The 27,848-nt window shown below is 32.8% G+C and overlaps 2 protein-coding genes and 2 long non-coding RNA genes across 4 annotated transcripts; 2 read left to right on the top strand and 2 right to left on the bottom strand.

Annotated features, from left to right (window-relative positions):
- Positions 1 to 985: 985 nt before the first annotated feature.
- LOC111391485 (stem-specific protein TSJT1-like) lies at positions 986 to 4,146 on the top strand. The gene is made up of 4 exons (XM_023016716.1): positions 986 to 1,310; positions 2,516 to 2,756; positions 3,278 to 3,398; positions 3,733 to 4,146. Exons 1-4 carry the CDS (start codon positions 1,108 to 1,110, stop codon positions 3,921 to 3,923), a joined length of 756 nt encoding a protein of 251 aa, XP_022872484.1. The 5' UTR covers positions 986 to 1,107; the 3' UTR covers positions 3,924 to 4,146.
- Positions 4,147 to 8,607: 4,461 nt separating this feature from the next.
- LOC111391494 lies at positions 8,608 to 10,241 on the top strand. The gene is made up of 2 exons (XR_002702120.1): positions 8,608 to 8,857; positions 9,665 to 10,241. It is a non-coding gene; the product is annotated as an uncharacterized LOC111391494 (long non-coding RNA).
- A 117-nt stretch (positions 10,242 to 10,358) lies between these two features.
- Positions 10,359 to 12,051, bottom strand: LOC111391493. The gene is made up of 2 exons (XR_002702119.1): positions 11,700 to 12,051; positions 10,359 to 10,685 (listed from the first exon to the last, which is right to left on the bottom strand). It is a non-coding gene; the product is annotated as an uncharacterized LOC111391493 (long non-coding RNA).
- Positions 12,052 to 24,180: 12,129 nt separating this feature from the next.
- LOC111391497 (putative calcium-transporting ATPase 13, plasma membrane-type) lies at positions 24,181 to 27,462 on the bottom strand. Its single transcript, XM_023016730.1, has one exon. The coding sequence runs from the start codon at positions 27,337 to 27,339 to the stop codon at positions 24,244 to 24,246; it is 3,096 nt and encodes a 1,031-aa protein (XP_022872498.1). The 5' UTR covers positions 27,340 to 27,462; the 3' UTR covers positions 24,181 to 24,243.
- Between the last annotated feature and the right edge of the window lie 386 nt (positions 27,463 to 27,848).

The raw sequence follows: 27,848 nt of genomic DNA, 5'->3' as shown, positions 1-27,848 counted from the left end.
GTGTTTATTTAATTTTTTTTTTCATTTTAGATATTAATTTTTTTAAGTTATTGGGTTGGGTTGGGTTGAATTTTAAATCATAAACCGAAACTCAATCCAATCCAACCTCAGATATATTTTTCAATCCAATCCAATTAAACTTAAAAAACAAACCCAAATTGATCGTGTTACTTTGAATTGATCGAGTTGAGCGGTTTGCGTTGGATTTTGCACAACCCTAGATGTAATTTCCACTTGTTACAAATTTGCTATCCTTTCCACTATTTTAAAAATCGTATTGGGTTCCGTGCTCCACAGCCCCAATCAAGCGAAACACGTGGATCTGGGACCATTTAGTTGGGCTTCGAGCCCGTGGCCCAATTCCAGATAAACACGTGGAAGGTCGGTGCTAGAATGAGCTTACAGGAGACACGTTACAATTTTTATTATTCTTCTTCACGATAATATAATATTACTATCATTCTCCCAATCTAACAATTTGATAGTAATTTTGGAAATTGATTTTTTGATTGTTAAGAAAAAAATAGAGGTCAATTATAAAAAAGAAGTCAAAAATTATGGATGAAATATGTGAAATAACAATAAAAAAATAAATCAACATTTTGCGATGAAAAATCACGTCCAAACGGAACATTATTTTGATTTTTGCTATTGCATGACTTGGATCCATTCAATTTGGATTCACGTGAAATTTTAAATAGAGAGAGAAATAGTTCAGATAACATATAATGGGCGAATAAATTTATAATACATTTCAAATTTAAGTTTTCATTCAAAATTTTTGCAAGTTCAAAGAAGGATTAATAAAAGTTCAGAGATTATTATCAATTAAGTATGTCACGTTGAACGACTGCAATAGTATTATTCTTATTTTTCCATCTTATCCATATATCAAAAGGGCATTTGTGGAATTCAATTATTGCTCGAGAAACTTGTTCAACCGACTTGATAAATCTTCTCTAATCTTCGTATTATATAAATAAATCCGTTCCTTATTGTCTACTTATAACAGAGAAACGAAACAACAAAAAGTCAAGAAACTACCCACAATTTGCTGATCCCATCTTCTCTTTTCATTTGCAATCAAGAAAATCCAAGGGGAAGAAAATGCTGGCAGTGTTTGATAAGACTGTAGCGAAGAGCCCCGAGGCCCTGCAGAGCCCACATATCGCAGGATCGGCGTTTGCACTCAAAGATGGTTCTTTGGCTAGCCATTTCTCGTCCATGCACCCTGGTTCTGTCATTATTAATCTTGGTTCATCTGGATTCATGTCATACTCTTCTGATAAGCAAAACCCTCTTCTTCCAAGGTAATTGCTGCTTACTTGTGTTTATTTTGTCCTTCTTGATCTGATCTGGATATTGTTTGTTTTTGGTTTTTGATGATTATGGTGTATCTGGGTATTATCTGTTTGTATACATATCTTAATTGGAGATTGAGTGTGTTTTTGGATGCTGAAAATAATGGGGAGTCATGGATGATGGATCTTGATTTATTTATTTATTTTATTTTATTTTTGAAACAAATTAGGAAATTGTTGGTTGGTAATAATTTTTATTTTTTTGTTTTTCTCATTTCTAATTCTGAGAAAAGAACCAATATTCGGCGTGCTTGCTTCGTTTAATTACTGCTATTTAGGGAAATACAGTTTCAAGATAGGCCAATTTCTTGATTGTTAAGCTTTTTATCTTGTTTAACTCTTTTTCAGTATCTTTCTATCTAATCACCTCTGTCTTAACGTTACTGATCTAGATAGAATGATATGTACTTGAAGAGATGCAACAAACTTGAAAAATTTCGGGTGTCCTTTACGAAAACTGTCAAAATTATAATTTGTGAACAATTGTTATGAGGAGGTTTTGTCAGCGAGTTTTGATGATTCCTGAACAAACGCGGTGCTGGAATGTGCTTTCTGGCTGCCTGATGAAGTGAAAAAAAGGGTGGGGAATCCACAGAGAATATAAATATGAAATTGAAAAATGTATATTCAATCCAGGAGGCCCAAAATCTTGAGTCTCATATAGAGTCGTACATTGCTTATGTGGTATCAAGATCTTTGTACACGTGTCTTTACTTAGGACTGCAGAGTTATATCCTTATCCATCCCACGAAATAAGGAATGGATATAGGGGGTAAATAGATGAATTTTTGGACAACTGGTATGAATGTTGTTGAAATGTTCGTGCCATTACCTATGTTTCACTTACTAAAGAAGTTGAATGACTAATCATTCGAGTCATGACATATAAACCCTGTATGCAATTTCAAGAATAATTGTCATGTAGATTGATATTCGAATGATTGATCGATTTTTCATAGGCTAAGCTAACAGTCATGGCCTGACAAAGTGCTTGTACCACTGCAATATGGATTCATTAGCAGACGGCACAAATGTTACTTCATATGCTCGTCATTTCATTAAATTGTTACTTCTTGTAGTTCAGATTGTTACTGGTTTTGCTAAGTTGCTAATTTATATTTGGATTTTTCTATTCATTTGGTTGTCTTTTCAAGACTTTTTGCTGTAGTCGACGACATATTCTGTGTGTTTGAAGGCCACATCGAGAATGTTGCGCATCTTAAGCAGCAGTATGGATTAAACAAGACGGCAAACGAAGTGATCATTGTTATTGAAGCTTACAGGACTTTAAGAGATAGAGGTCCTTATCCTGCAGATCAAGTTGTGAGAGATATTCTAGGGAAGTTTGCATTCATTCTTTATGATGGTTCTTCAAAAACCACATTTATTGCAGCTGTGAGTAATTCTTAATCCCTTTGTGTTTTGTTTGGTACACCGAATTTGACTGTACAAGGAATTAACTATAAAATGTAAGTAGATGTAGTATACTGATAGTATTAGGTGGATAGTATGTTTTTGTTTTTTATTCAAAAAATGGTATTTACACTGCCTTTCTTAGTCCGCATAAGATATGAAGTTTAATTATCATTCTCTTGAATGAAAAACTCATAAATATCATCGTGGATGGTATGTTTTTGTTTTTTATTCAAAAAAGGGTATTTGCACTGCCTTTCTTTGGCCGCGTAAGATATGAAGTTTAATTATCATTCTCTTGAATGAAAAACTCATAAATATCATCGACTTGAATCCATCCTAATACTATCTATATAGTACTCTATCTCATGTAATTTTATGCATAGTTTCTTGTACAGTCTAATCCGTTCTGCCAAACCTACTCTCGATGTTTTCTTTTTGTTTAGCACCTTATACAGGTTAGATTTTACCTCATTCTATATATTTCAATATTTCTAATACAGGATGCTGATGGTAGTGTTCCATTTTTCTGGGGAACTGATTCTGAAGGTCATCTCGTGCTCTCTGATGATGGAGAAGTTGTGAAACAAGGGTGTGGAAAATCTTTTGCCCCATTTCCCAAAGGTACTTAGGTTTTTGCATAACTTTAAGTAATTGACAGTTCTTTTAATGCGTATTTTGCATGGACAAGAATTATTTTTGGGTTCTGATATACCCCCCTTTGTTGTATGAAATTGGAAGATGGAAATAGTATGAGAAATAACCAGGCACAGGCCTTGTTCTACCTTCTTTATCCGAGTGTGGCTCAAGACTGTTGGGGATATGGGATTGGGAGTCTCACCATAATTTTTCTTTTATCTGACTTTTAAAGTTGTTCTAAATTTATAACGAAAAGAGAGGTGCTTAATGTTGTTTATTCCTTCCTATGATTCAAAGCTTTATTTTTTCTTTCATTCAGGATGCATCTTCACTTCTTCTGGAGGTCTACGGAGTTATGAGCATCCCATCAACGAGTTGAAGGCAGTTCCGAGAGTGGACAGCTCAGGCGAGGTCTGTGGGGCAACCTTTAAGGTGGACTCAGAGTCAAAAAAGGGAAAAACTGGCATGCCTAGAGTCGGAAGTGATGCGAACTGGTCTCAACATATATGATGTAACTGCTAATATTTCTAAATCTGATTCCCCCTGCGTGTAGTAGTTGGGCCATTTTAGGCCTGGAAACACCCAAAATAATGGCACGTTAGCTCTATGTAATAACATATCGGGTGTCTGTTTTATTGCCTGGTTCTTGCATTTTATAATTTTTGTGAGGAGAAATGAACTCAAATATACAGCTAGAGTGCTCACTTTTATTCTAGTCATATATTTGCTTTGACGTCTTGTTCTTTAAATTGAAGAATGCTGTTAGCTTAATCCCATAAAAAGCGTGTTGTTAAAGCTCTTTTAAGTTTTATATCGAGCCCGTTTGGTGCACATTATTTGGGAAAATAATACATTTTTTCCATCAAATCAGCCTACAATTTTTCACCTCAACACTCTAAGGTAGGATTTATGATGTGATGTTTAAAATGTATTTTTGTTGAAAAAATGTGGAACGAACGGGATCATCCTAAACTTTCCTTTCCATCAAAAGATGCTGCCATGGCAAATTGTGCGCTTTATAAGGTTGGTCGTGAACCAAAAATGGGCTTTTTGCCCGAATGAAGAAAAATTTAATCAAAACACCCAAATCCGGTCATTAAATAGTTTTTCTTAAATCAGGTGTTTATTATATAGAATAAGTAGTTTAAATTTTTTTACGGATATTTCAATAGTATATTTTCAGAGAATACTGAAAATTGGAATGAATTTCGAGAGTAAGATATCTCTATATTTCGCATTTCCATTGGAGTCAACTTCATATTGATACCCTATTTACACCAAACAATCGAATATTTCAATCGTAGTAACTCGAAGTATCGATCATTTCAAGAAATTGAAAGAGAAGGTTTCAAATCAGAAAAATAATTGAAGCGAATTTCAAGTGAATAGGAAGCTCATTTGTGGAAGAGGATTAATGGTGTCTTCAACGTTGTTGTTGTTGTTGTGTGTGTGTGTGTGTGTTGGTAGGGGTTTTGCGTACACCCAACATTTCTCTTATGTAAATTATATTTGTGATTGCTATTGTCTATACCTCTAAGTGATGTGACATGTTTATATTTGTGACTTCGTTGTTGGCCCTGATCAAACAGGCACTTAGGGTCTCATCTCAAGATGGGAAATTGACACCTTCTAAATGCATGATCAGATCAAGTTTTCATATTTGGGTATATTATAAAAAGCGTGCATCTTTAGAAAGGACAGAGGTTGTTCTTTCATTGCTGTACTTTTCACTTTTAATTAGTAGAGTAGTGCTGATGATTCTTTTGAAGTAGATACATGAATGCCAAACATCAAATTGTGGGCAGAGCCACTTATCTCGAGCCACATTGGCCCCTCAAATTGTAGGTTCGGATGGTGCATCTTTACTAATTATTCGTTTCCAATTGGCATGAGTGATCATGAACTAAGAAATGGATGCTAGAAGATAACAAAAGAATATCTTGAGCAATTGTAATAATTGATTGATCCTACCAAGCTTTTGAAACCGCCACAACACCAAATTTTTCTAGAACTCAAATCTTAATTTCTAGAGTAATTTATAGAGTCCATTTCACAACCGAATATATGATTCTTTCATCTTTCCTACTTTTTATCTATATTCGTACTTGTACTTGGTAATGTCGAATCTTTTTATTTTTTCTGCAATTGCAATATATATAGGCAGAGTTTAAAGATCTCTCGCACTATCTCTCCTTTCCCTTCCCTATAAGAAATTCTACATTTAATAATGAAATTTTTGTCTTGGTCCTTTTTAAACGAATAACCCAAAAATTACATTTTACTATAAGAACATTCGTTATTAAAAATGGATTTTATTTTTTTTTTAGTGATTTCCCCCCTTGTTGATATATTTGTGAGGGGTGCCGTTCACATCAAATTAATGGTTGTGACAAAAAATAATGATGAAAATGTACAATATCCAATAGCAAAATTTCCATATTCTGTCAAAATATTTACAAAAAAAAAAAAAAAAAAAAAAAAAAAAAAAAAACCTCTCAATACGATAAGATTCCCAACATATAGCTTCAAGAACTCATGGTACAAATGGATGTGATGGATCTCTCAAGTCTAAATACATAATACATGATTCAAATTAGCAAAGTTTATGTCCACATTCCTATAAATAAAGATACATTTGGAATTAGAACTAAAATTTGCAAATTAAGCAACAAAAATACTATCTCTAAAATTTCAAGGCAGGGGCGTCGGAAATGATTAATAAAATATAGGATATATGCAGAAATCAGGACAGTGTATCACCAAAATAAGAGAAAGGACACTGCTAGGCAGAGTGGCGGATCCATCACCCATGGTCGCGCATGCTGGATCAGCTGAAGCAATTTTTTTGATTGACAATTGATAAGATTTTTAGTTTATATTACTAGTTATTCACTTTAATTCCAATAATTTCTTCTAGTCAAGTTGGTTAAAACTTGGATGTACATGCCTGAAGTCTTAGGTTCAAATTCCTTACTAACCAATTTATCGTGTGCAATAACTATAGTTCCATAATTTTTGCCAAAATTAATGCAAAGGGAGAGAGCTAGAGGGGATTCAAATGTATGATCTCTTGCAAGGATTGTTGAATGCTCAACCATTATGGCACTTCTTGAAGGTTGAAATAAATTTAACAAAATAATATATATTAGGTTTAAACAATTTTAATGCAATTGTAAAAATTTGAACTCATGCTCTTTCTTTGAATTGTACAAAACTTGACAACAATGTCATTTGGTGAGTATCGTTTATTCTTATAACAGATTTATATATGTTCAATTCGAACAAAATAATTGTTATATCTAAAATTTAGGCATTTTTTGATTTCCATCTATTTCAAAAAATATTTTTCTCTATCTTATTTTCAACCATATATTCTTCAATTAAATAATATTTTACACGCAAATTCAAAAATTTTCCTTATTTTTAACCACATGTTATCCATTAAATCACTATTACAAAATGCATTTTTAGCAAAAAATAAAAAATAAAAAAAATAGGACATTAAATGAGGTCTTAATATTTTATTGTGGTCGACCGTCAACGGTTGACGGCCGCCTGTGCTGATCCAAATTCTTGGATTTGTCACTGAGTAGGTATGTCAAGACTGTTGACCCAAGGCATATCTAAGGATCTTGGAATCCTAGATTTTGGGTGTCACACAAGTTTTTTGTAACCAAAATACAAACAATCAACATACAAATTTCTATAGGATAGAAACTCAATAAATTCAAAATCATGTGACGGAACCAAGAAGGGTAATTACATACCTTCTCCATCAAAAGAAACGAAAAGATTATAATTATGGGTCATTCAAGAAGACTTTAAGCATCAATCACATGAAAGCCAACTGGCAAGTCTAATTAGACCGCACTACACACTTCCTAACTAACTTAGTGAGGCTATATAATTAAGGTAGATGAAATTATGCATCACCTCAGTCAAAGTGCCATGTAGAGGTCGCCCCTTCATGGTCGATACAAGGTGCTATAACCTGTTGCAAAGAAAATTTGAAGCGATTAGCCTCTTATTGTGAGAAGTGCATCTCTCGCTTCCCCTATTCCAAGAGATCTCCATACAAGATCTTTCTTTAATTGATTGCAGGGCCGTAACTGTGCTTCGCGGGATCTGAGGCGAATTTTGGAATTTGGGCCCTAGGCCCGAAGTCGTAGCAAACAATCCTTTTTTAAAAAAAATAAAATAAAAAATTAGAAGTTTACGGAATTAAATTTGTTAACTTAAATCAACAATAAAACAACAAATAAATTTTTTGACGTTCCTTCCTTTTCTTCTCATTAAAGTATTTATTTGTTTCTTTTGAACGCATGGGTACAATGGGTTATAAAAAATAAATAAAAGGTAAAAAGTAAAAAATGGGCCCCCTAAAATTCTAGGCCTGAGGCGGAGGCCTCTTGGGCCTCCCATCAGGTCCGACTCTGATTGATTGACGTGACATCTCTGTAACAAACACCTCACATTCAACTTGTCAACCTACTTTTTATAGGGTTAGTCTATGGGTACAGGAAATAACCACGGAATTGTTACAGATTTTTGAATTTGCTGACTTGGAATAGAATTAAGGGAGTGTTTGATAGCATGGAAATGGAAAAAAAAAAAAGAAAAAAGAAAAGATGGAATTGGAATTGGAAATTCCAACTTTTAGTGTTTGATACCTTATATTTTCCATGGAATTGCATTTCTTGGATTTCTTGGAACTTGGAATTTTCCTTGTTTTAGTGGAATTTGAATTCTCACCATAAATGATGAGAATTCAAATTCTACCATATTGTAGCGATTATTATTATTTTTTCGTCTTTTTTTTGGTTGGTAATGGAAACCAATTCTAAGAATTATTTTAAAAAAATATTTTCCTTTATTTGACAATTTTTATGTAAAACAAAGCTAAACGAACATTAAAAAATACTTTTATTTCAACATTTTTCACGTGGAAAATTATACCAATCAAACACAATAATTTATAATTCCCAGGAAAATAATTATAGGCAATTCAATTCCTTGGAATTCGTTTTCTAAACAATTCAATTCTATTTTTACAATCAAACGGACCCTAATTATTTTTTTTATTCTCTTTTCAATTTAAGCCAAAAATCGGTTCGAAAAGCAAACCGGTTTGACCCTTTTTGATAAGAATAAAACTGGACGTCCAGGGGCCTGACAGACGACCCCCCAATAGGGGGGCGCCAAATAGGCGCCTGGACGTCCCTGGACGTCCAGCACGTCTCTTTTGATAAACCTGTCTTCATCTTCCCAAAAAAATTCTAGACATTTCTCCCAAATCACAAAGCAAGAGGAAACCTGTATGCTTCTTCATCGCCGACGTCGATCGGCGCGCACCATTGGCCACCGTGCGAGGACGACAGCCCACCGAAACCCAACGTCGAAATAGCATTTGAAGACGGCAGTCGAATCATAGATGCTAGGCAAAGGTATTTTGTTAATTACTGATTTATGCATTTCTTTATCAAATTTAAGGTTAATTTATGGTTAAGCTGTCTTAGACTTGTTTACATGATTTGGGTGTTATTTCCTCTTTATTTAGACATATTTGAAGTATGTTGGTTGTGGAGCGTGACTGTTGATAAAGTTGAAGTATTTGATTTCTTGTTCTTCCTAAATTACTGAGATTTTTCATAAATTTCTGAGTCTGATTGTTAAGTTCATTTTTCATAAAGAGGGGTATTTTGTTCTAGGCAAAGGTATTTTTCATAAATTTTTGGGCAAAGGTATTTTGTTCATTTTTCAATAAAAGTGTATTTTTCGTATAGAGTATGCTTAAGTGTGCCTATTTTTGTTAAGCTACTAGAAGAATTATGCTTAAGTGTGCCTACTTTTGTATGCTAAGCATGAAGGCAATTCTGGTTTCGTTGAGGTTGAATGAAGCCATATCCTATGTGTGTTCGTAAATGGCATAAGAAATGAAGCCGGAAGAACCACAAAGCATTATGAACATGAAGCATGTATCATAATATAAGCACCAATTCTTCATAATCAAACACAACAATGAATATCAAGATTATAAGCAGCAGCAGTACTGCAATGATGCACCTTTTGTCCATGGGGAAAGGAGCATGTTAGCCCTCAAATGAGGGATCCTATGTCCTTTTGAATGAGACTTCTATTTGTTCCTCATTTTCCACTATAACTTTGTTTGTAATGTGCTGTTATTCTTAAGTTTGAATGTGGGATTTCAAAACTCAGTTGCATTCATGTGAGATTATTTGTTTCGTCAGCAGTTGTTGAGTAGAATGAGAGGAATGAATTTCAGAGTTTGTCACGACTATAAAAGTAACACTCACTACTTCGGAAAATGCCAAACAAAACGTGGATGCCCTTCATGTAAAAGCGGATTTCGAAAATGTTTTGAGGTAGAACGGGATACTAGAAATAAAGGGCGCTTGTTCTTTACGTGTAATAACGACTGTGGATATTTCGATTGGGTGAAAAATGAAGATATAAGCAAGGAGTCGAGTACCATTAACGAAGAGGTGAAGCATGAGCCCAATGAGGTATACAAAGACTTGCTAAGAGTCTTAGCCTAGCTCGAATTATCGAGAAACGAGATGTCAACATAACATTGCACGTTACATTTCGCAAAGGAAAAGGAATTGTAGAAAGTGATGGGAAGAGAAGGGACCGATGTGAATGGGTGATGTCAATTTGTATTTGCTATATGCTTTATTTGTACTATAAGAACTTATTGGTCATAGTAGTCTTCGATATTCAATGCTTAATTTTGTCAACGTCGTTCGAGCTTTGGACATAAGTTTAATATTTTGCGAATTGTTGTATTGCTTAGTAGGCTTGTTTTAATATTTTTGCACAATTTTGTTCAAGAATTAGTAGGCTTCTTCAAGATGTACATTGACAGAATAAATTGCCTCACTTTGCATTAAACAAACAAACAGGTTTGAATATAAAATACAAAAAAAAAAAACAATGTTGGTACCTGTTTTGCATTAAAATCAGAAGTCCAAATCAAAATTTATATAAACATTTCCCAGGGCCAAGTCACGTGAACAAAACTCGATTTTAGTTCCAACAAGACAAACTCCGACCGCGAAAAGTGTTCGAAATCAATTAGCATGTAACAACAGTTTTAGGAGTTTTTACACTAAGATCTTGAAGGCCCGAATCTGATAGTACTTCACACACAAATGCACAATGGTCTGTCCTTGACCCACGATCACTCAAGCTGCATCAGGTTTCGCACGAACCAATTCTTTCATGACTTCAATCCTGCCTTTTACTCAATGTCTGCAAATTGTTACAAATTAGGAAGATCAAATTACACGATCACTCGAGCTACATAATTCGGTTTTCTTGGGTGCATAAATGAGGGCTGAGAAGCGTATGTGAAAGATTAGTGCAAAAAAATATTTCACAGAAAATGTACTTCTAAATTCTTTCATAACGGACCGAACATGAACTATGATTTTTTCATTCACAAATGTTCGTGAACAGAATAATCAAGGAAATCTCTAAAATTCATTTTACATAGATCTACTTTTTACCCTAAAATATATACAGTAGATTGATCCCATCCTCAATTCCAGAATCTTATCAAACTGGTGTTTCTGATTTGATCTAACTCAACAAGGTTTTGCAAACAAAATTATACAGAGACAATTCACATCTACATGAATGATTGGGTACGGAATAGAAGGAATAACGAATGGGGAAATGCTATTCGTACAGACCCATTTGCACAGGGTCTGTACAGATGCTCTCACATGAGGGTGGAGGTCCACATGTGGGATCCACCCCCATGTGAGAGGCCTGTACAGACCCGTGCAAATGGGTCTGTACAAGGAGTTTAATCCTAATGACAACCCTCAAGTCAGCTTGTTCGATTCTCCATGGAGTTAAACCACTCTGAACAACGAGCTTGAACGTTAAAATGACCTCAACCTGAGTATCAGTTACCCCATAGCTTAAATTGACAAATTTTTAAATTCAACTAAACTTGAGAAACTCTAAACAGAATTGCTGAAATAAAATGTTCAATTAACACTCGTTGAAATCCCTCGAGTCCATAACTAATCAAATGTTCAGGTGTCCACATGTTAGATAATACCTAACTAAATCTAAGATCCCCTTTGACTACCCTTGCACATCATATAATCCTCTAGTATTCAACAAAAAAGATCTAATAAAATTATTAGAGCCCAACAAAGATGCAGTAACAAGCTTCGCATATTAAGAAAAGGGCATAGAGGCAAGCTTTCCACAATAAATTGCTGGAACAAAATGAGGAAAAAATGAAAAAACCTTTGTCCATCATCTACGATTCCACTGCCGTCTTCAAATACTATTTCCACGTTCGGTTTCGGTGGGCTACATCCAATGGTGCGCGCTGGGCAGTGATCCAGATGTCGGCGATGAAGAAACGGGCGGTTTTCCTCTTGCTTGCGATTTTGGGTGAAATGAAGAACTACAGATCTTCCTCTCGCGTTACATATTTGGGGGGAAATGACAATGATTTGATGGGAAATGAAGTGGGTGAATTGTCAAGAGGAAAACCGGTTTGCTTTTGTTTCCGGATTATGGGTTAAATTTTTTTAAAAGGGCTGAAACTGAAAAGGGAATAAAAAACGAATTATTCTAATTCAACTCAGCAAATTCAAAAATCTGTAATAATTTTATGGGTATTTCCTGTACCCATAGACTAACCCCTTTTTATAGGTCATACCTAGACTCTAGGGTGACCACTTTTCAGAAACATCAAATGCTACTGAACCTAAGATTAATGGAGTGAAACTTATGAGAAGATGTCACGACCATCAGGATCAAGTCACGTGTCTTTTCATTCAATTATAGCTATTCTACCTTTGCGTTATAAAAGTCCACATCATTTCAGATTTACATACTCTAATTATATTGCTTCGTTGTTATTCTCTTTATTTATCCCCGGTGCCCGTACACTAATGTGGCTCCCGTCTTCTATCCATTCCACACCTAAATATATCTATACAAGTAACTTGTATAGATAATTAAACCAAACAACTTAATGGGAATTTCCTCTCTTTATGACATGTATATACGTTCCTTCCACATTGGGATTTGGACATTTCACACGTTCTAATCAATGCACATCTGAAATTGTAGCCAGGTTAGAAAATGACTTGTGACGGTGAGTCTTGTTTCTCATGGATTTTTTATTTTTCAACTTTTAATATGTTCACATGGATAGATTAGCTAGGTTGGCTGATGCATTCAAGAATTATGCAGGTGACCTTCTCGTGAAAATTGTAATAATGTTTAAGTATTTTTTAAAATCCTAATTACTGGAAAGATTTACTGATTTAAAAAGTTAAACTGTAGTTTTTATTTATTTATTTATTTATTTATAATTACTGGAAATGGCAATGACCCAAGTTTTCTTATAAGTTAAGAACCGAACTAAGGTAAAATATAATTATAAGTGTTTGTAGCTGGAATTTACTAACAGAAAATACATATTTATATGCAATTAGTCTCGAGATGTAAAATACATAAATGATCCAAACTCTTAAGATTTACTATTTCGAAGAAACGGTGCAAAAATAATAATAATAAAAAATAAATAAATAAAATACATGACCTGTTCCTCCAGGCTACAATAGTGCAATTTGTCGGAAAAATGTTCGTGCATAAATTATATTCAAATAATATAGCTTTCTTGTGCATAAAATCGGACAGAATCTTGATTTAGCAAAATTGAATACGTAAAGTAGAAATTAGAAATACATAAATATGAATTTGATCGAGGCAAGAGTACCTGTCCTTAAGACAATAACGCTCTGCACGAGTGCTAATGATTTTCCGGCATTCGTCATTTGTCTCCCAATATACAAAGTACATATCTCGTAATAGAAGTACTCCAAATTACATAGACCAATAAAACTACTTATATTTTGAACTCTCTTTATACGAAACTTGACTCCAAATAAATGAAGAATTTTGAAATAAATATGCATTAGTATGATAATACAATTATGAAGTGAATAAATGAATGAAAATAAACACATAAAATCTATATATAGATGGTGAAATGGTTTGTCTCAAAAGACACGACCTATGAAAGTGACACAATTATTGGAATTAGTCTTTATATATGAAGAGACACATCTTTTGAAAACTGATAATGCTAAAGCCACAATCATTCATGTAGAAAGACACAACTTTTTAGTCAAATAATTTTTAGAATATTCCACAATATTCTATATAATTTTCCTATTATTCACGTATTTAAGTGAATTAAATTTGACTTAATTTTTCATTTATTAAATAATAATTTTCACTTCAATAATTAAGAATTGGTGAAAACCAATTTTATATACAATTTTTCAACACAATTGAAACATTGTGTACCTCATTCTAGTCTACACTATATATGGATATCAGAAGTCAACTATAAAATTACCCTTATTTGTCCAATATATTCTCTTAGTTGTTGTAAAAAGGAAAGTTCATTAAAGTTTATTGATGAATGATAATTATATCCCTACAGTTCTAAAAATTATTATCGTTGTATTCCTAATTCTGTCATATAAATAGAGAGCTTTAGTTTTTAATAAAACACATAAATCTATTGACTTCTCCCTATTTTCTTCTCTTTTCTCCCTTTCCACAACACGTTATCAGCACGATTTCTCTTTAAAATATATTACTATTTTATGAGGACAATTTTTTTTCTCCATTCATCTGTACGAATTTAACTCGATGAATTTAACTCTTTCTCCTTATCATCCCCAAGTTTCTTTCTTTCTCTGTATAAGAAAGTGGATTGCCTATTTGCCTTCATCTATCAATTAATGGTTTCCTTGGAATCCTGCTGCCGCCGCCTCATACCTTTTTTTTTTTTTACTCAATTTAATGGTTTCTTTTGCTTTACTCATCATTAGTTGTACCTAGCCTATGTATGAATTGAGAAAGAGAGTCAAAAAGAGGAGAAGAATAATTAGAGGCCTTTATGAGTCAAACTTGGCGATGAGAGGGAGAATTATACATGCAGGAGGAGGGTGGCTACTGAATTTAAATATACATACATACACGAAAAAGGGCTAGTAGGCTGAAATACATATACAATACGCAGGGAAAAAGGACGGCATGTTATAAAAGAGGAAGGCAAGGCGATTTTGACAAAATTCAAGAAACAATTACAATGAAAGTCCAATTGTGTTGCCATTAAATTTGTGAGTCTGCTGCCAATTATGCGTGGGTCAATTATCCGTTGTCCAAAGCATATGGTAAGATATAATGTTTGGAATTTATATATATAAAAAGGTTAGTTCGATTTTCATGTACTTCATATAAATTAAAAATAATGGAGCTTTACAAATACGGATTAATTGTTGAGAATATTATTTGTAGATCTGTCTACTACAAATATTTTCTTGTTACTCCTGAAGTAGCACAATATTGACATATTGGTCATGAAGAATATTTTGTTATTCCTGAAGAATCCAAAATTCATGGTTATTAAATTGCATATGATCGTAATATTCTAGTATTACTCTCTCTCAAAGAGTGGTTCTATAAAATTCAATTTATTTCCTGATTTGAGAAATTGCTTAGATCGATATCATAGAGGAGTATCTTGTTGTTGCTCTTGAAATAGCACAGCATTACATGAACAATATTTTTTTAATATCCCAGAAGAATATTTGTCATAAATATGTTTATTACAAATATTTTGCTCCTAAAGTAGCACAACATTATTATTAATATTCCAGAAGAATATTATGTTTATCGTTCCTGAAGAGCAGATCTTCATACAGATAAACATCTTATAATGATAAAATACTCCTATAGAGTTAATATTTTTAAACAAGAGTTTGTTGGTGCTCATGAAGTAGCACGGCATTTTTAATATTCTAAAAGAATATTAATTGCTCCATAAGAGCATGAAATTATAATTTCAATATTTCAAAAGAATATTGACTCAATACTTCTGAAGAAGTATAACTTAAATTATATTTATTTTAAATGAATATAGTGTTGGTATTCTCGAAAAAACACAACCCACGTTATAAAAATATTCTAAAAGAATATTAATTGCTCCATAAGAGCATGATATTACTAATAGACATATTCATCTAAATTATGTGCCTGACTATTTCCAAGATATGTGACCACCACGTGTGCAATTCTCCTTCTTGGTTAATGATTGATATCCAAGGTTCTAGCCACCCAAATTTATCATCAATTCCTTCTTGTACCATTTTTGGAGGTTCTGAGGCAATTCTGTCTGCGTAAGTTTGCAATTCATCTTCATATTTGATAGAAGGTAATATTAATTTTACGTGTATATGTATGCACAATTATGTCACAGTATCTAGTTAAATTTTGGTGACAAATTTTAAATTTATATTAAACAAAGTGGGCACTTAATTATTGCGGTTTGTGATTGTATAAGTACCATATATTAAATTAAGTTCATCGCTAAATGTTCATTACTATTATTTATCGGTTGATTAATTGTCTCGTTCTTACCCTTATAATACATGATTTTAATACTCATATATTTGTCTACTATAAAATATTTTTGCTCTTGAGCCAGCACATTATCATTAATGTTCTAGTTATATTTTACTTGCTTCCGAAGAGCATAATTAGAAAATTGTGTATTTAATCCTGAAAAATAAATTCTTGTATAACTTTCAATATTCCAGAAGAATATTGATAGTTTTTAAATAAGTAATAATAAAACACGACATGCCCTTGAGGTAGCACACATTTTGAGAAATTATATCTCGTTGTGTTCTTGAAGAAACACAAATAATTCAATACTGGCTGTAATTTTTAAATGGAAAACAATGTCCTTATTTTATTAATATTCGAGAAGAATATTGATTTATCGCTCTAGAAGAGCATATTAATTGGTGTTTCCATATTCTCAAAAAATGACATGTTATTGGAGAGCATGTCGTTATAATTTCAATATTTTTAAGACAAATATTGATATATTGTTCCAAAAGAAGTAAAAATAATATAAATTAGTATTCTTGAAGAATACGATATTGTGTTCCTAAAGAAGCATACATTTATCCATATTAATATTTTAGAAAAATGTTATGATTAATTTAAATGTGTCAATATTCCTGAAAAATATTATTCTATCACTTGTAAATAATCATAACTAGGTATATATCAATATTTCATAAAAATATTTATGTATTGCTCTTGAAAAAACAATAATTAATGTTAAATGTGCTCTCGAAGTAGCAAATTTTCGAAAAATATATCATTTTGAATTTGTGTTTATCCCTGAAGGAAAAAATACGACTTATGTCATGTGGACATTGATCATTACATAATTATATAATATTTAATCATATTCTTCGAAATTAAATAATTGGATTATATCTTACATTACTAGAAGTTCAATTTGATTGGCATGACCAGTTGGACCATCATTGGATCAAATTATGCGAAATCAAAATGAAGAACTAGAATTCTTCAATCCAATAAATTTCTATGTATCATTTGTTCTCATTATCGACAATTGATCATTAAAGGCCACTAGCTAAAATTGGGATTGTATTTCCTATATATCTGAAAATTAATTAGGGTGATATATGGGCCGCGTCACCCACCACGTTGATCATCTAAATATTATTTATATATAATAAATTTGATACAAGTACTAGATAGTTGCATGATATTCGCAACCCGAAGTTTGCGAATTTATTGCTCAAATTTTAAAGTATGAGCATAATTTTCAGATTAAATAATCAAAATCATGTCTTGTTAATGCTAATGGGTATAAATTTCAATATTTTAATGAGTGCTTTTTGAGATGTCGATAAATGATTTAACAAGCTTGTTTGTTAAACGCCTCCAACTAATTTAATTGAGAAAAATATATTTTCCATTTCCGTTTAGGAAATTTTATTACACATCTTGTCAATATCATAGTTCTCTCTATTAAAATTGGCTTATGGTCAGAGCTTAAATTTTTTATATAATTATTTTGATAGTGCAGTATGTCTAAAATTGATCCACTACAATGCAGTGAGATAGAAAGTAATGAATGCTGAGAAAAATGCATAGTATGAACCCTTATTACAAATGGTGATATTTTATAATGCAGTAAAAATATTTGTCAATTTAATTTGACAATTATCTCAGTATTAGGGGAAGGAATTAAAAAGTTGAAAATAATGTACAAATGCATTATTATCTAAATTCTTACAAAAGATCACTTGAACCAGAAGTTCGAAATATAATTTATTTAGATGCATTTACTGATCAAATGGATCAATAATATCTTACACATTAGCTTCAAATGCTCCAACTTGAATTAACGTCATAGAGACAATTAGTTAATATGATATTTGATGGTACGCCTGAAGTGTGATGATATTCGATTCTAATACAAAAAACCTCCAAATGGAGTAATTAGCAAAGATGGTCTCATTGAGGAGGCATACACTCTTATGAGTATTTAGATATAACAGATTATAAAACCCCTGAAGCGGTTCAGGTACCTGATGTATTAAAAATTCAGATATCTCAATAAGTTATGTCGTCATGGAGAAAGAAATAGAATCGAACAAGAGAAGAAAAGGTTATCGACAACAGTTTTACACATGATGTGCTGCATCATATATCGATCGAAATAATGATTAGCCAAATAAAATGGATGCGATCCTAGTAAAATTGAACTTACTAGAGAAACATGAATTTTTTGGATATACAGTTCAAACACCAAAAGGTGTATACTTGTACGAAATGAAAATAGAAAAAGTAAAGTCATAATGTGAAATGTACGACTTTTTACTTAATGAATTTCACGAACACTTGTATAAATAAATTAGTTATCATGTGGTAAATATAATCATAGGTATTTACCTTGTTAGTGTGATAATGCATGAAATTTGATGTGCCTGTAATAAATGTGATTATAGATAATTTATCTTGCATTGTTTTGATACCATTCTAGAATGATTGAATATGCCTGAAACATAATTCAAGTGATATTATCAAGAGGGGGAGTAAATACGCGTTGTGCTCTTTTTTCCTTAACCAAGGTTTTATCCCTTTAGATTTTCCTGGCATGGTTTTTAATAAGGCAACTTTTATAGCGTATTCAAGAAAATAGTGCACTCTTTTTTCCTTCATTAGGATTTTTTTCCACAAGGTTTTTCCTAATGAGGTTTTAATGAGGCATATTCTTCGTGTAATTATGTCTATAACATGCAAGACATTTACCTTCAAAATAATACATTATATGTATGAGACTTTTGAAGAGATCAACAAGAGCTATTTTTCGAATTATCATATTACTATAGTTATCAAATAATGATAAAGTATCCCTTACGAAGACGGTGTTATTTGAAGATTGTACATGACAACATGAGACATTTCACCAAAGTTGCAATATTGAAGATAGCGACATACAAGGCAATGATGAATTAATACAAGGATTGAAATCAGGGGGAGTAGCTTTACTCTTTTTCTTTCGATCAAGTTTTGTGCCACGGGGTTTTCTTGACAAGGTTTTAACGAGGCAACATTTTATTACTCCAAATTATTTTTACTCTTTTTGTTGGCATTTTTGTCCCATTGATTTTTTGCCAATTAATGTTTCAATGAGATATATAATTTATAATGTGTCATTCAATGAGGAGTGTTGTAAAAAGGAAAGTTCATTAGGGTTTATTGGTGAATGACAATTATACCTCTGCAGCCCTAGATATTATTACCGTTGCATCCCTAATTCTGTCATATAAATAGAGGGCTTTGGTTCTTAATAAAACATAAAAATCTATTGACTTCTCTCTATTTTCTTCTCTTTTCTCTCTTTTCATAACACTAGTTAAGCATTATAGTAACGTCAAATCGCATTGAAAGATGTGCTCGTGCATGTAGTAATTAGTTTATGTACATACAATAAATTTAATAAAAAAATATTTAGCAATCATAGGAGCTAAGTGTTTTAGCTGCATGTTACGAATTTTGTAGCTATAGTTAAATGAATTAAACTATTCAAACAGGGCAATTTGACAAGAATTGGTGACAGAGCTGACGTGTCAAACTATAATTCGCCTATTTTTTTTTTAAAAAAAATTTCAATGAATAAATGACAAGTGTTGTCTATCACCAATTCCTGTCAAATTGCCCCGTTTGAGTAGCATGATTCATAGTTAAATACCCTCCATCCCTACTTTCCTTCTCCAAAACGAATAGAAAAATTAATCGCCCGTTTGGTAGAGATTTTTCAATAATAGATTTTGTGAAAAGATTTTTTTTTTTTTTTTAATAACGTGTTGTTAAAATGTAGAAGTAAATTATGGATTCACATATAAAATTATTTTATTAAAAGAAAGTGAAGTTGAAATAGTTTGGAAAAAAAAATGAGCTTTAAATTAGGGGTCAAATCGGAGCTTATAGATAAAGTTGTCCCGAGTGACTTTTTTAGAAAGTTCTTCTACAAGATTTACAATTAAAAGGTTGATAAAATTGTTGATTCCATGAAATATGCGGTTGAAAATAAATATGAAAAAAAAATGAATTTTAGAAATTGGAAACCAAATAATAACTAGGATTGAGGTTGAAACTAATATGGTGCTCGCGAAGGGGCCCTTCTACTCGTCTAACCAAAAACTCATTCCAAACATTTGATCTTTCCATTCATTTATTTTTAAAAAAAAAAAAAAAAAAAAAAGGAAAAGAAAAGAAAAGAAAGAAACACGATTACTTCACTTTTGATGGTTGACCCACTGGCAAAGAGTGAAGTAGAAAGAATGATAATTATGATACTCCTAAACCCTAAGCCTAATTAAATAGTATATCCGTCCAATTATAAAGTCCTTTAAAATCTTGCTTGTGGATGAAAACTTAATTGGCCTATTAATATAATTCAAGGTATATGTACACAGAATATTTTGGATCGATTAAGCACACAGAATAGCTTAATAATTTACAAATTTCCCTCATTTTCTTGAGGTAATTGATAAATTAAAAGGAAATCATAATACCACTCAACTTGCCACTTGCAAAAGAGCCATTTAAAGAATGAAATGGGTCGTTAGATTCTGATATTCTTCTGCAGTCCTTAAGAGCATGAATAAGGAGGTGATACTTGATAGAGTGGTCCTCTGATCCTTTAAATACGAATATTATATATGATTTCTGAAAGAAAAAGCCATGATTTTACAGTAAATAGTTGTATACAAAGGTGACAACAGAAGACGATAATGGAGAAGAATGCCGGTGAAACCTATTAAACTTAGCCTCTATCTATATACAAAAATGTAAATCTACCTTACAAAAGGACACTCGTTAATTCTAGCCGATAGCAAATGGCCTTGACATCAACTTTCTATGAAAATGATGCATCTGTATTAAGTCCAGGCATTAATAGAAAAGGATAGATACACAATTTTAGAAAATACAGCAGTTTGTAATTTCCTTTTTAAAGAGAAATATTGGAGTCAAAAATAAAATTGAAAAATTGAAAATCATAGTTATTAAAAAGTCTTAATTAATTAGCAACCTCACTATTAACTCCATGTTACTCCTTTTTCTTTATTTCGCATTATACTTTTACTAGCACAACACCAAACTTAAAAAATAGTAGAAAATTTCCTTATATTGATCAATAAGCATAGAAAGAAATAAATAAAAATCGTTACTGTTGCGTAATATTATACTCCAGCCTATTATTTAAGATTACTCATCTTAACAAAGTTAACATTTTAAATAGAACCCTTAAGTCTCCATATGGTATCAGAGCTTACAATTTTCAAACGATTGATTCGATCCTTCTAGAAGTTCAAGCGAGACATTGAGTTCCAAGATTGGTGTTCTCAAATTTCATAACAAATTTGCCTATATTAATTAAACAATTACAGGCAAAACAAGAGGCAAAACTGCAAGATTGCTTTATGATTTATTAGGCCTTGTAGCAATTTTGTTCTCAACCTACTTTGTGACACGGCTATGCCTAACCTTTCAATAGCATTATGGTCTTAATTCCAATCTATGCCTAGCAAATTTGTTTCTTGACATCAAAGTTCAGTTTCTCTTTTATTACAAGAACTAGGGACGCACTAAATTCTGCAGCAACCCATCATTCTCTTTGAATCCCAGCCGTGTAGGTAGCTATTTTACTTAGACATCAATACCAACATTAGTGGGAAAATTTTTCCTACTCCGTCATTTCTTCTTATTCTTCTTCATTTTTTGTTCCCCTTTTTAATTGCAGCTAAGCTATGACTAGTAGCAAGTGAAGTATCTTGTGAGAAGTGGTTGGGATCAGAATTCTAATAGATGGTCAATACCTAATTTTCACGTGCTAGCCAAAATCACTCAACACATATCCAACTACATCTCTATCCATACAGTTACTCTCAAACTATTCTCACATATACATAAAGTGATTAAAGTATTTCATCATAGGATCCGGGATTATTTACAACCTAGTTTTATCACCTCAAAAATCCATCATGTTATAAAATATTTTCGAACCTCAGACCATTAAAAATAGCTACGTGCTCACGAATAGAGTTTCATATGGATAAGAAATATATAAAAATAACTATAAAATAGCACCATTTGGTCACACGTAATATATCGAATTACCTAAAGGTCGTGTGATTAGCCTTGAATTTCATGGAAAATTCCAACTTTTTTGGTGTTTGATAGGATATTTTTCCATGGACTTTGATTTCCTTGTTTGTCTTGGAAGTTGTGATTTTCTTGGTTTTCCAACCCATTGTTCAACTTTATTTTTTTTGACAATGAAAACAAATTCTAAGAATTATTGTAAAAAAATATTTCCCTTTAATTAACAATTTTCATGTAAAATAAAGTCAAATGAACACTAAAAGATAAATGCTTTTCTCGATTTTTTTTTGTTGTCAGTGGAAACAAATTTTATCCCCAATGTCAGTAAATTTTATCCCTTTAATTGACAATTTTCATGTAAAACAAAGTCAAACGAACACCAAAAAATAATTTTATTTTAACATTTTTCACGTGAAAAATTATACCAATCAAACACAATAATTTACAATTTCCAGGATAACAATTCTAGACAATTCAATTCTCTGAAATTCGTTTTCAATTCAATTCATTTTCATCTTTGCAATCAGACTACTCTAATTTCTAACATAAAATCATCATTACTAATAAGGCTACCCAATTAGTTAGTAACATAAAAACAAATATGTGTAAATAATTTTGGATTTTTTTCCTACCAAATTTTCAATTTTTTTTTCTCGCAATTTTCTTGGTTTTTGTAAATTTTCTAAATGTTTAAAAACAATAAACAACAAAAACAAATAAAAAGTTTACTCTCTAGCCTTTAAGATGCCTCTCCATCGACATAAGGTCTATTGCACAAAGGAGAGCATGAAAGAATGTGGGAGTCTAGAAGTCCGATAGATGCAATTTCCATAATTCTCCCAAAAGTAAATCATGCTTGCTAACGATCAGTGTGAGATAATCCCATAATCAAGTCAACCTCATCAATTTCCAGTTTTTAGAAAAAGAATCCCACGAACTGGTCACACTTGATTAAAAAATATTAACACTAAATCCTATATGATGCCACGGTACCAACATATCAACAAACAATGTTAATTGTTACTCCAAATTAGCAAAAATCATTATTAAAAAACAAGAATAAATTTACCATACGATTTAAGCTCAAAAGTGACCAAAACTAAAGGGACGTTATTTTCCCTAATCTGAATCTATTAAATCTCCAATCCCTTACTCCGAAATTTTTCTTATTGACGTAATAAGTAATTTATTCGGTGATATATTGGCATTTAACTCCCATTTGATTCCCATTCTTTGACCACAAAAATAAAAAATACGGCCATTATCCATCACATCAAACAACCATATTTGACTTTCTATCTCTTGTGTGGGTCCCGTAACGACTATATTTTTCATTCTCATTTTTTAAAAAATGGGAATCAAACGGGCTCTTAATGTCGTATAGGATTTATAATTAATATTTTTAATCGATTGATCTAATGCATGAAATTAGAAGTTTGAATGACTTATTTTTTTAAAAAAAATAATAATTTTAGTAATCATTTAGCCTTATTTGGTGGGAATTAAAATCAAATTTTTAATAGATATTGATAGAAGTTGATGAAATATGTGATTGAAAAATTATGAATCTCATGAAATATGTTGTTAAAATTAATTATAAATTTTCACTTGAATTAAATTCTTGATCTCAAGTTTTTACCAAACGGACTTAAAATTTCAACGATCATTGACGTAATTAACCCGTCAAGTGATAATGAAATAGTGACCACTTTTTAGTTCAGCGAAGCGTTTCAACTTCTTGATACTATTACATTAAGAAATGCCAAGAATCACAATGATTTCTTTTTCAACATATACGCTAAGAAACAAGGCAAAATTTAGCATGCAATGCTCCTCAAGTTCAACATCATTCCCATCAAATTTGTTTCAAGATTTTCATCTATTTGGAATTTGTTGCAGGAGAACAGCGAAAAATCCTTGGTAACACACAAAAAGCAATTTCATTTTTAATGCACCTTGAATGTTTGACAATATTACTCGAAGGAAAATATCTGGCTATTTGCTGCATTCATCCAGCTTGTTTCTTCATACAATTGCTTTTTACTTGTTTGTTCTAAAATTGCTATAGGAATATATGGTGTCTTATGTTAAATTTTTTTATCTGATTCGTGGCGTTTCGTGGGCTTTCATTAGTCCAAAAGTTCAAACAATTATAATCAAACTGTAGAAATATCTCACATCAAGAATAAAAACCAAGAACAAATTACAAATATGTTGAAAACTAATTATAAAAGATTAAACAACAGTACTGAATGCTTTACATGCAACTTAACATCTTCCAATTGACATAACTAAATATTGGTTTTCCTGGTACTGGTACGCACTTGATGAGCCAACCAATAGGCCAAGATGCAGCTGAAATTCCTATACAGAATCCCCATTGACTCCAATTCAACCTCTCTGTATCCGCAAACTTTTTCAGAAATTCCACCATTACTACTTGAAGAATTATAGTTATACCAATGATCCCAAGAAACAGCTTGTTCCTGTGTATCCCTTCAAATAAGTTCTTCTTCTCAAGCTTCCTCGCATTGAACTCGTTAAACACTTGACAAAGCACGAATGTGTTAAAAATCAATGTGTCGTTTACCTTTTCGCTCACACCAAAGATTGATTCTCCCTTGAATTGTAATGTCAAAAGAACAACTATCTGATACAGTGCTTGAGCTAACAAGTTTCTCCACATGACATTGGTGATAAGAGGTTCAGTCCGGCCCACAGGCGGCTTTCCCATAAGCTCCATGGTTGGTTTCTCTGTAGCAAGAGCTAGAGCTCCCAATGTGTCCATTATTAGATTCACCCATAATAACTGGACTGCTGTTAATGGCACCTCACCAGCTGAAACTGCTGCTACAAAGTTGACTGTAAGTGCTGCTACATTCACCGTGAGTTGAAATTGGATGAATTTCTGTATGTTGCTGTAAACACATCTTCCCCATCTCAAAACGGTGGCAAGAGAAGCAAAATTGTCATCCAAAATGACGATATCTGAACTCTCTTTGGCCACTTCAGTGCCTTGAATTCCCATTGAAAGGCCTATATCAGCTTCCTTTAATGCGGGTGCATCATTTGTGCCATCACCAGTAACTGCCACAACGTGTCCTCTCTTTTTCAGACATTGCACCATTAGAAGTTTGTCAAAAGGAGATGATCTTGCCATCACACAGATTTTATCGACTTTTTCCATTCTTTCCTCTTCTGTATAGTTACGAAATTCAAATCCTTCGACCACTAATCCATCACGCATTTCTTCATTCAGCCTGAGTATTCCACACTCGGTGGCTATTGCTTTTGCAGTGAAAATATTATCACCAGTGATCATTTTGACATTTACACCAGCATATTGACAATCTTCCACGGCTTTCTTCACACCTGGTCGACATGGATCTTTCAGGCCGACAAGGCCCAATAGGGTCAATCCATTATCTTGAATTTTTGGTTGTCCACTCGGAATGACATGCTCGACCTCTAAAACTTGCTTATATGCAAATGCAATGCATCGAAGACTACTTGCAGCCATACCTTGTATTATTTGATCAAATTTCATCCTTTCGAAATCATTGAGATGATTCACATTTCCTTCCAAATCATAGTAATGAGAGCACATTGCTAGGATCATTTCGGCAGCTCCTTTCCAGTGTGCGTGAATCGTGTCATCGTCATTCTTCTTCATTAAAATGCCACTTCTCTTTTTCTCTGAATTGAATGCTTCCACGTGCACAATGCTACAATTTCGCTGGACCTTCTCCAAATCCATATTCAATTCAAGCACAGCCCACGAAAGAATGGCCTTTTCAGTGGGACTACCATAGAATTCAATCCCTAAAGCAGTCGACACGTAAACACTACCTGTCGTGTTGAGACTGACCCCTTGATGCAGCAATTCGAGAACATCGGTCGGAATTGATATATAGTTTTTCCCTTCGACACATTCTTTCCCCAACCAGAACTTAGTTGTCTTCATCTGATTTAAAGTAAGAGTACCTGTTTTGTCGGTACATATGGTAGTGGCAGATCCCATAGTCTCACATGCAGAGAGCCTTCTCACCATAGCTTGGTCAAACATCATCCTTTTCATTGAATAAGCAAGAGTCAGAGTAACTGCCAACGGCAATCCTTCTGGAATTGCAACAACTACAATAGTTACTGCGGCAGCAATAATTCCCAGCACACCATTGATCACATCATCGACCGTAGTCTTACCAAATCCATTGAACTCTTTATTCCCATTTTCGTCTGTTGTATTGCCTGTAAAGAATCGAACCAATAGCACGACTAGTACAAGGAAAGCTACTGCTAAACCAACCTTACCTATTGATGAAGTCAGCTTGTTTAATCGAGATTGAAGAGGCGTTTCCTCATTTGAGTCTCTGCTAATTGTACTCATCATTTCTCCCCAACTTGTGTTCATTCCTACAGATGCAATAAGCATTCTAGCATATCCATCAATTACCTTTGTACCAGAGAACAAGAAGGGATTTCGATCTTGATTGATTTCAACATGATCGCTTTCACCTGTCATGCTAGATTCATCCACTTGCAAAGAGTGCCCATCTAGAAATAATCCGTCTGCAGGTACTTGGTCGCCGATCTTCAAACAAACTATGTCTCCAACAACAATGTCAAATATCGATAATTGTTGCCTCCTTCCATTTCTCACAACTTCAATTAGGATATTATTGCTCACCTTCGAAAGCTTGTCGAACTGCCTGCTTTGCCTGAAGTTGCTGATAGCTGAGACAGAAATAACAAGAAATACAGCAACAAATATACTTCCACCATCATACCAACCTTCTTTTGGACCATTCTCTTTGATCCCGAATCCAAGAGAAAGGGCAGCGCAAACCAATAGAATTAGGATGGTCGGATCCTTGAAAGCTTCAAATATAAAATGGAAAAAACCCATTGTAGGTGGCTTACTGTAAGTATTACTCCCAAACTCCTTCTGTCTGAGAAAAATATCTTCTGTTGCTCCATCAATTCCACGATTCGCGTCAGTTTTGAGAGAAACGGTGATACCTTTAGCACCTCCAAGTTTAAAGAGCTCGACAAGATTTTTCTCTTTGACAACCTTAGAGAGGATTGTCCGATTAACATTGGCGAAATAGCTGGTGTCTTCGCGTGGTTGATCAATACTGATGAGAAAACTTGCAGATGCAGGCAAGATAGAATTAGAAATCTCGTTGTGTTTTGCAAGAATTTCATTGAAGAGAGAAAGCAAGGCCCTTGAACAATTGATTTTTACGAATGCCAAATGCCATCTCTTTCTATTCAGCAAGCTGATAAAAAGGTGGTTTGGAAGATTGTGAACACTATCCGAGCAATGCATGATATCTTGAAAATTTTCAGTCATGATAATGGTAAAACTCCAGAACGCAGTAAAATGGACAACAAAAAAAATTGCAAATCGAAAGACAGAAAAATTTCTAACAATCTGAAATGGGATCCATCAATTCCTCGACCGCTACAAGTGTATAAACTTAACTTACGGTAAATTTATAAATTCTCATGGATTGTGTGAAATTTGATAGAATTTAATAGATTTCATAAGATTTGAATGGATTTCTATTTTGTAGATTTTAAACGATTTTTATGGATTTTATAGATTTTGGGTAAAATTTATAAATATGCTTAACATAAGCCACAAATTTTTACTTCTTCTTTAACGACTCATTCTTACACATATGCACGTTAATAAATCACAGAAAATGATCGAATCATTGTTCAATTGTTTGTTAAACATTGAATATTATAACAGAGCTTCAATAAAAAATACATCCAATATTCAACAAAATGCGAGAGTGAAAGAGGACAAAAATATGTAGTATTAAATAATCAAAGTCGTAATCAATATGAATTAGT

Source organism: Olea europaea, unplaced genomic scaffold (assembly GCF_002742605.1).
Source record: "Olea europaea var. sylvestris unplaced genomic scaffold, O_europaea_v1 scaffold797, whole genome shotgun sequence".
NCBI classification, from domain to species: domain Eukaryota; kingdom Viridiplantae; phylum Streptophyta; class Magnoliopsida; order Lamiales; family Oleaceae; genus Olea; species Olea europaea.
The sequence above is the reverse complement of the archived record's forward strand: the minus strand, read 5'-3'. Positions and strand labels throughout refer to the sequence as shown.

What these genes read in the sequence shown, in the direction of transcription:
- LOC111391485 (XM_023016716.1), top strand. Translation starts at nt 1,108, where the DNA reads ATGCTGGCAGTGTTTGATAAGACTGTAGCGAAGAGCCCCGAGGCCCTG. An exon ending in AAACCACATTTATTGCAGCT is followed by an intron (nt 2,757 to 3,277) that starts GTGAGTAATTCT and finishes TTTCTAATACAG; the next exon opens with GATGCTGATGGTAGTGTTCC. An exon ending in TTTTGCCCCATTTCCCAAAG is followed by an intron (nt 3,399 to 3,732) that starts GTACTTAGGTTT and finishes TCTTTCATTCAG; the next exon opens with GATGCATCTTCACTTCTTCT.
- LOC111391497 (XM_023016730.1), bottom strand. Translation starts at nt 27,339, where the DNA reads ATGACTGAAAATTTTCAAGATATCATGCATTGCTCGGATAGTGTTCAC.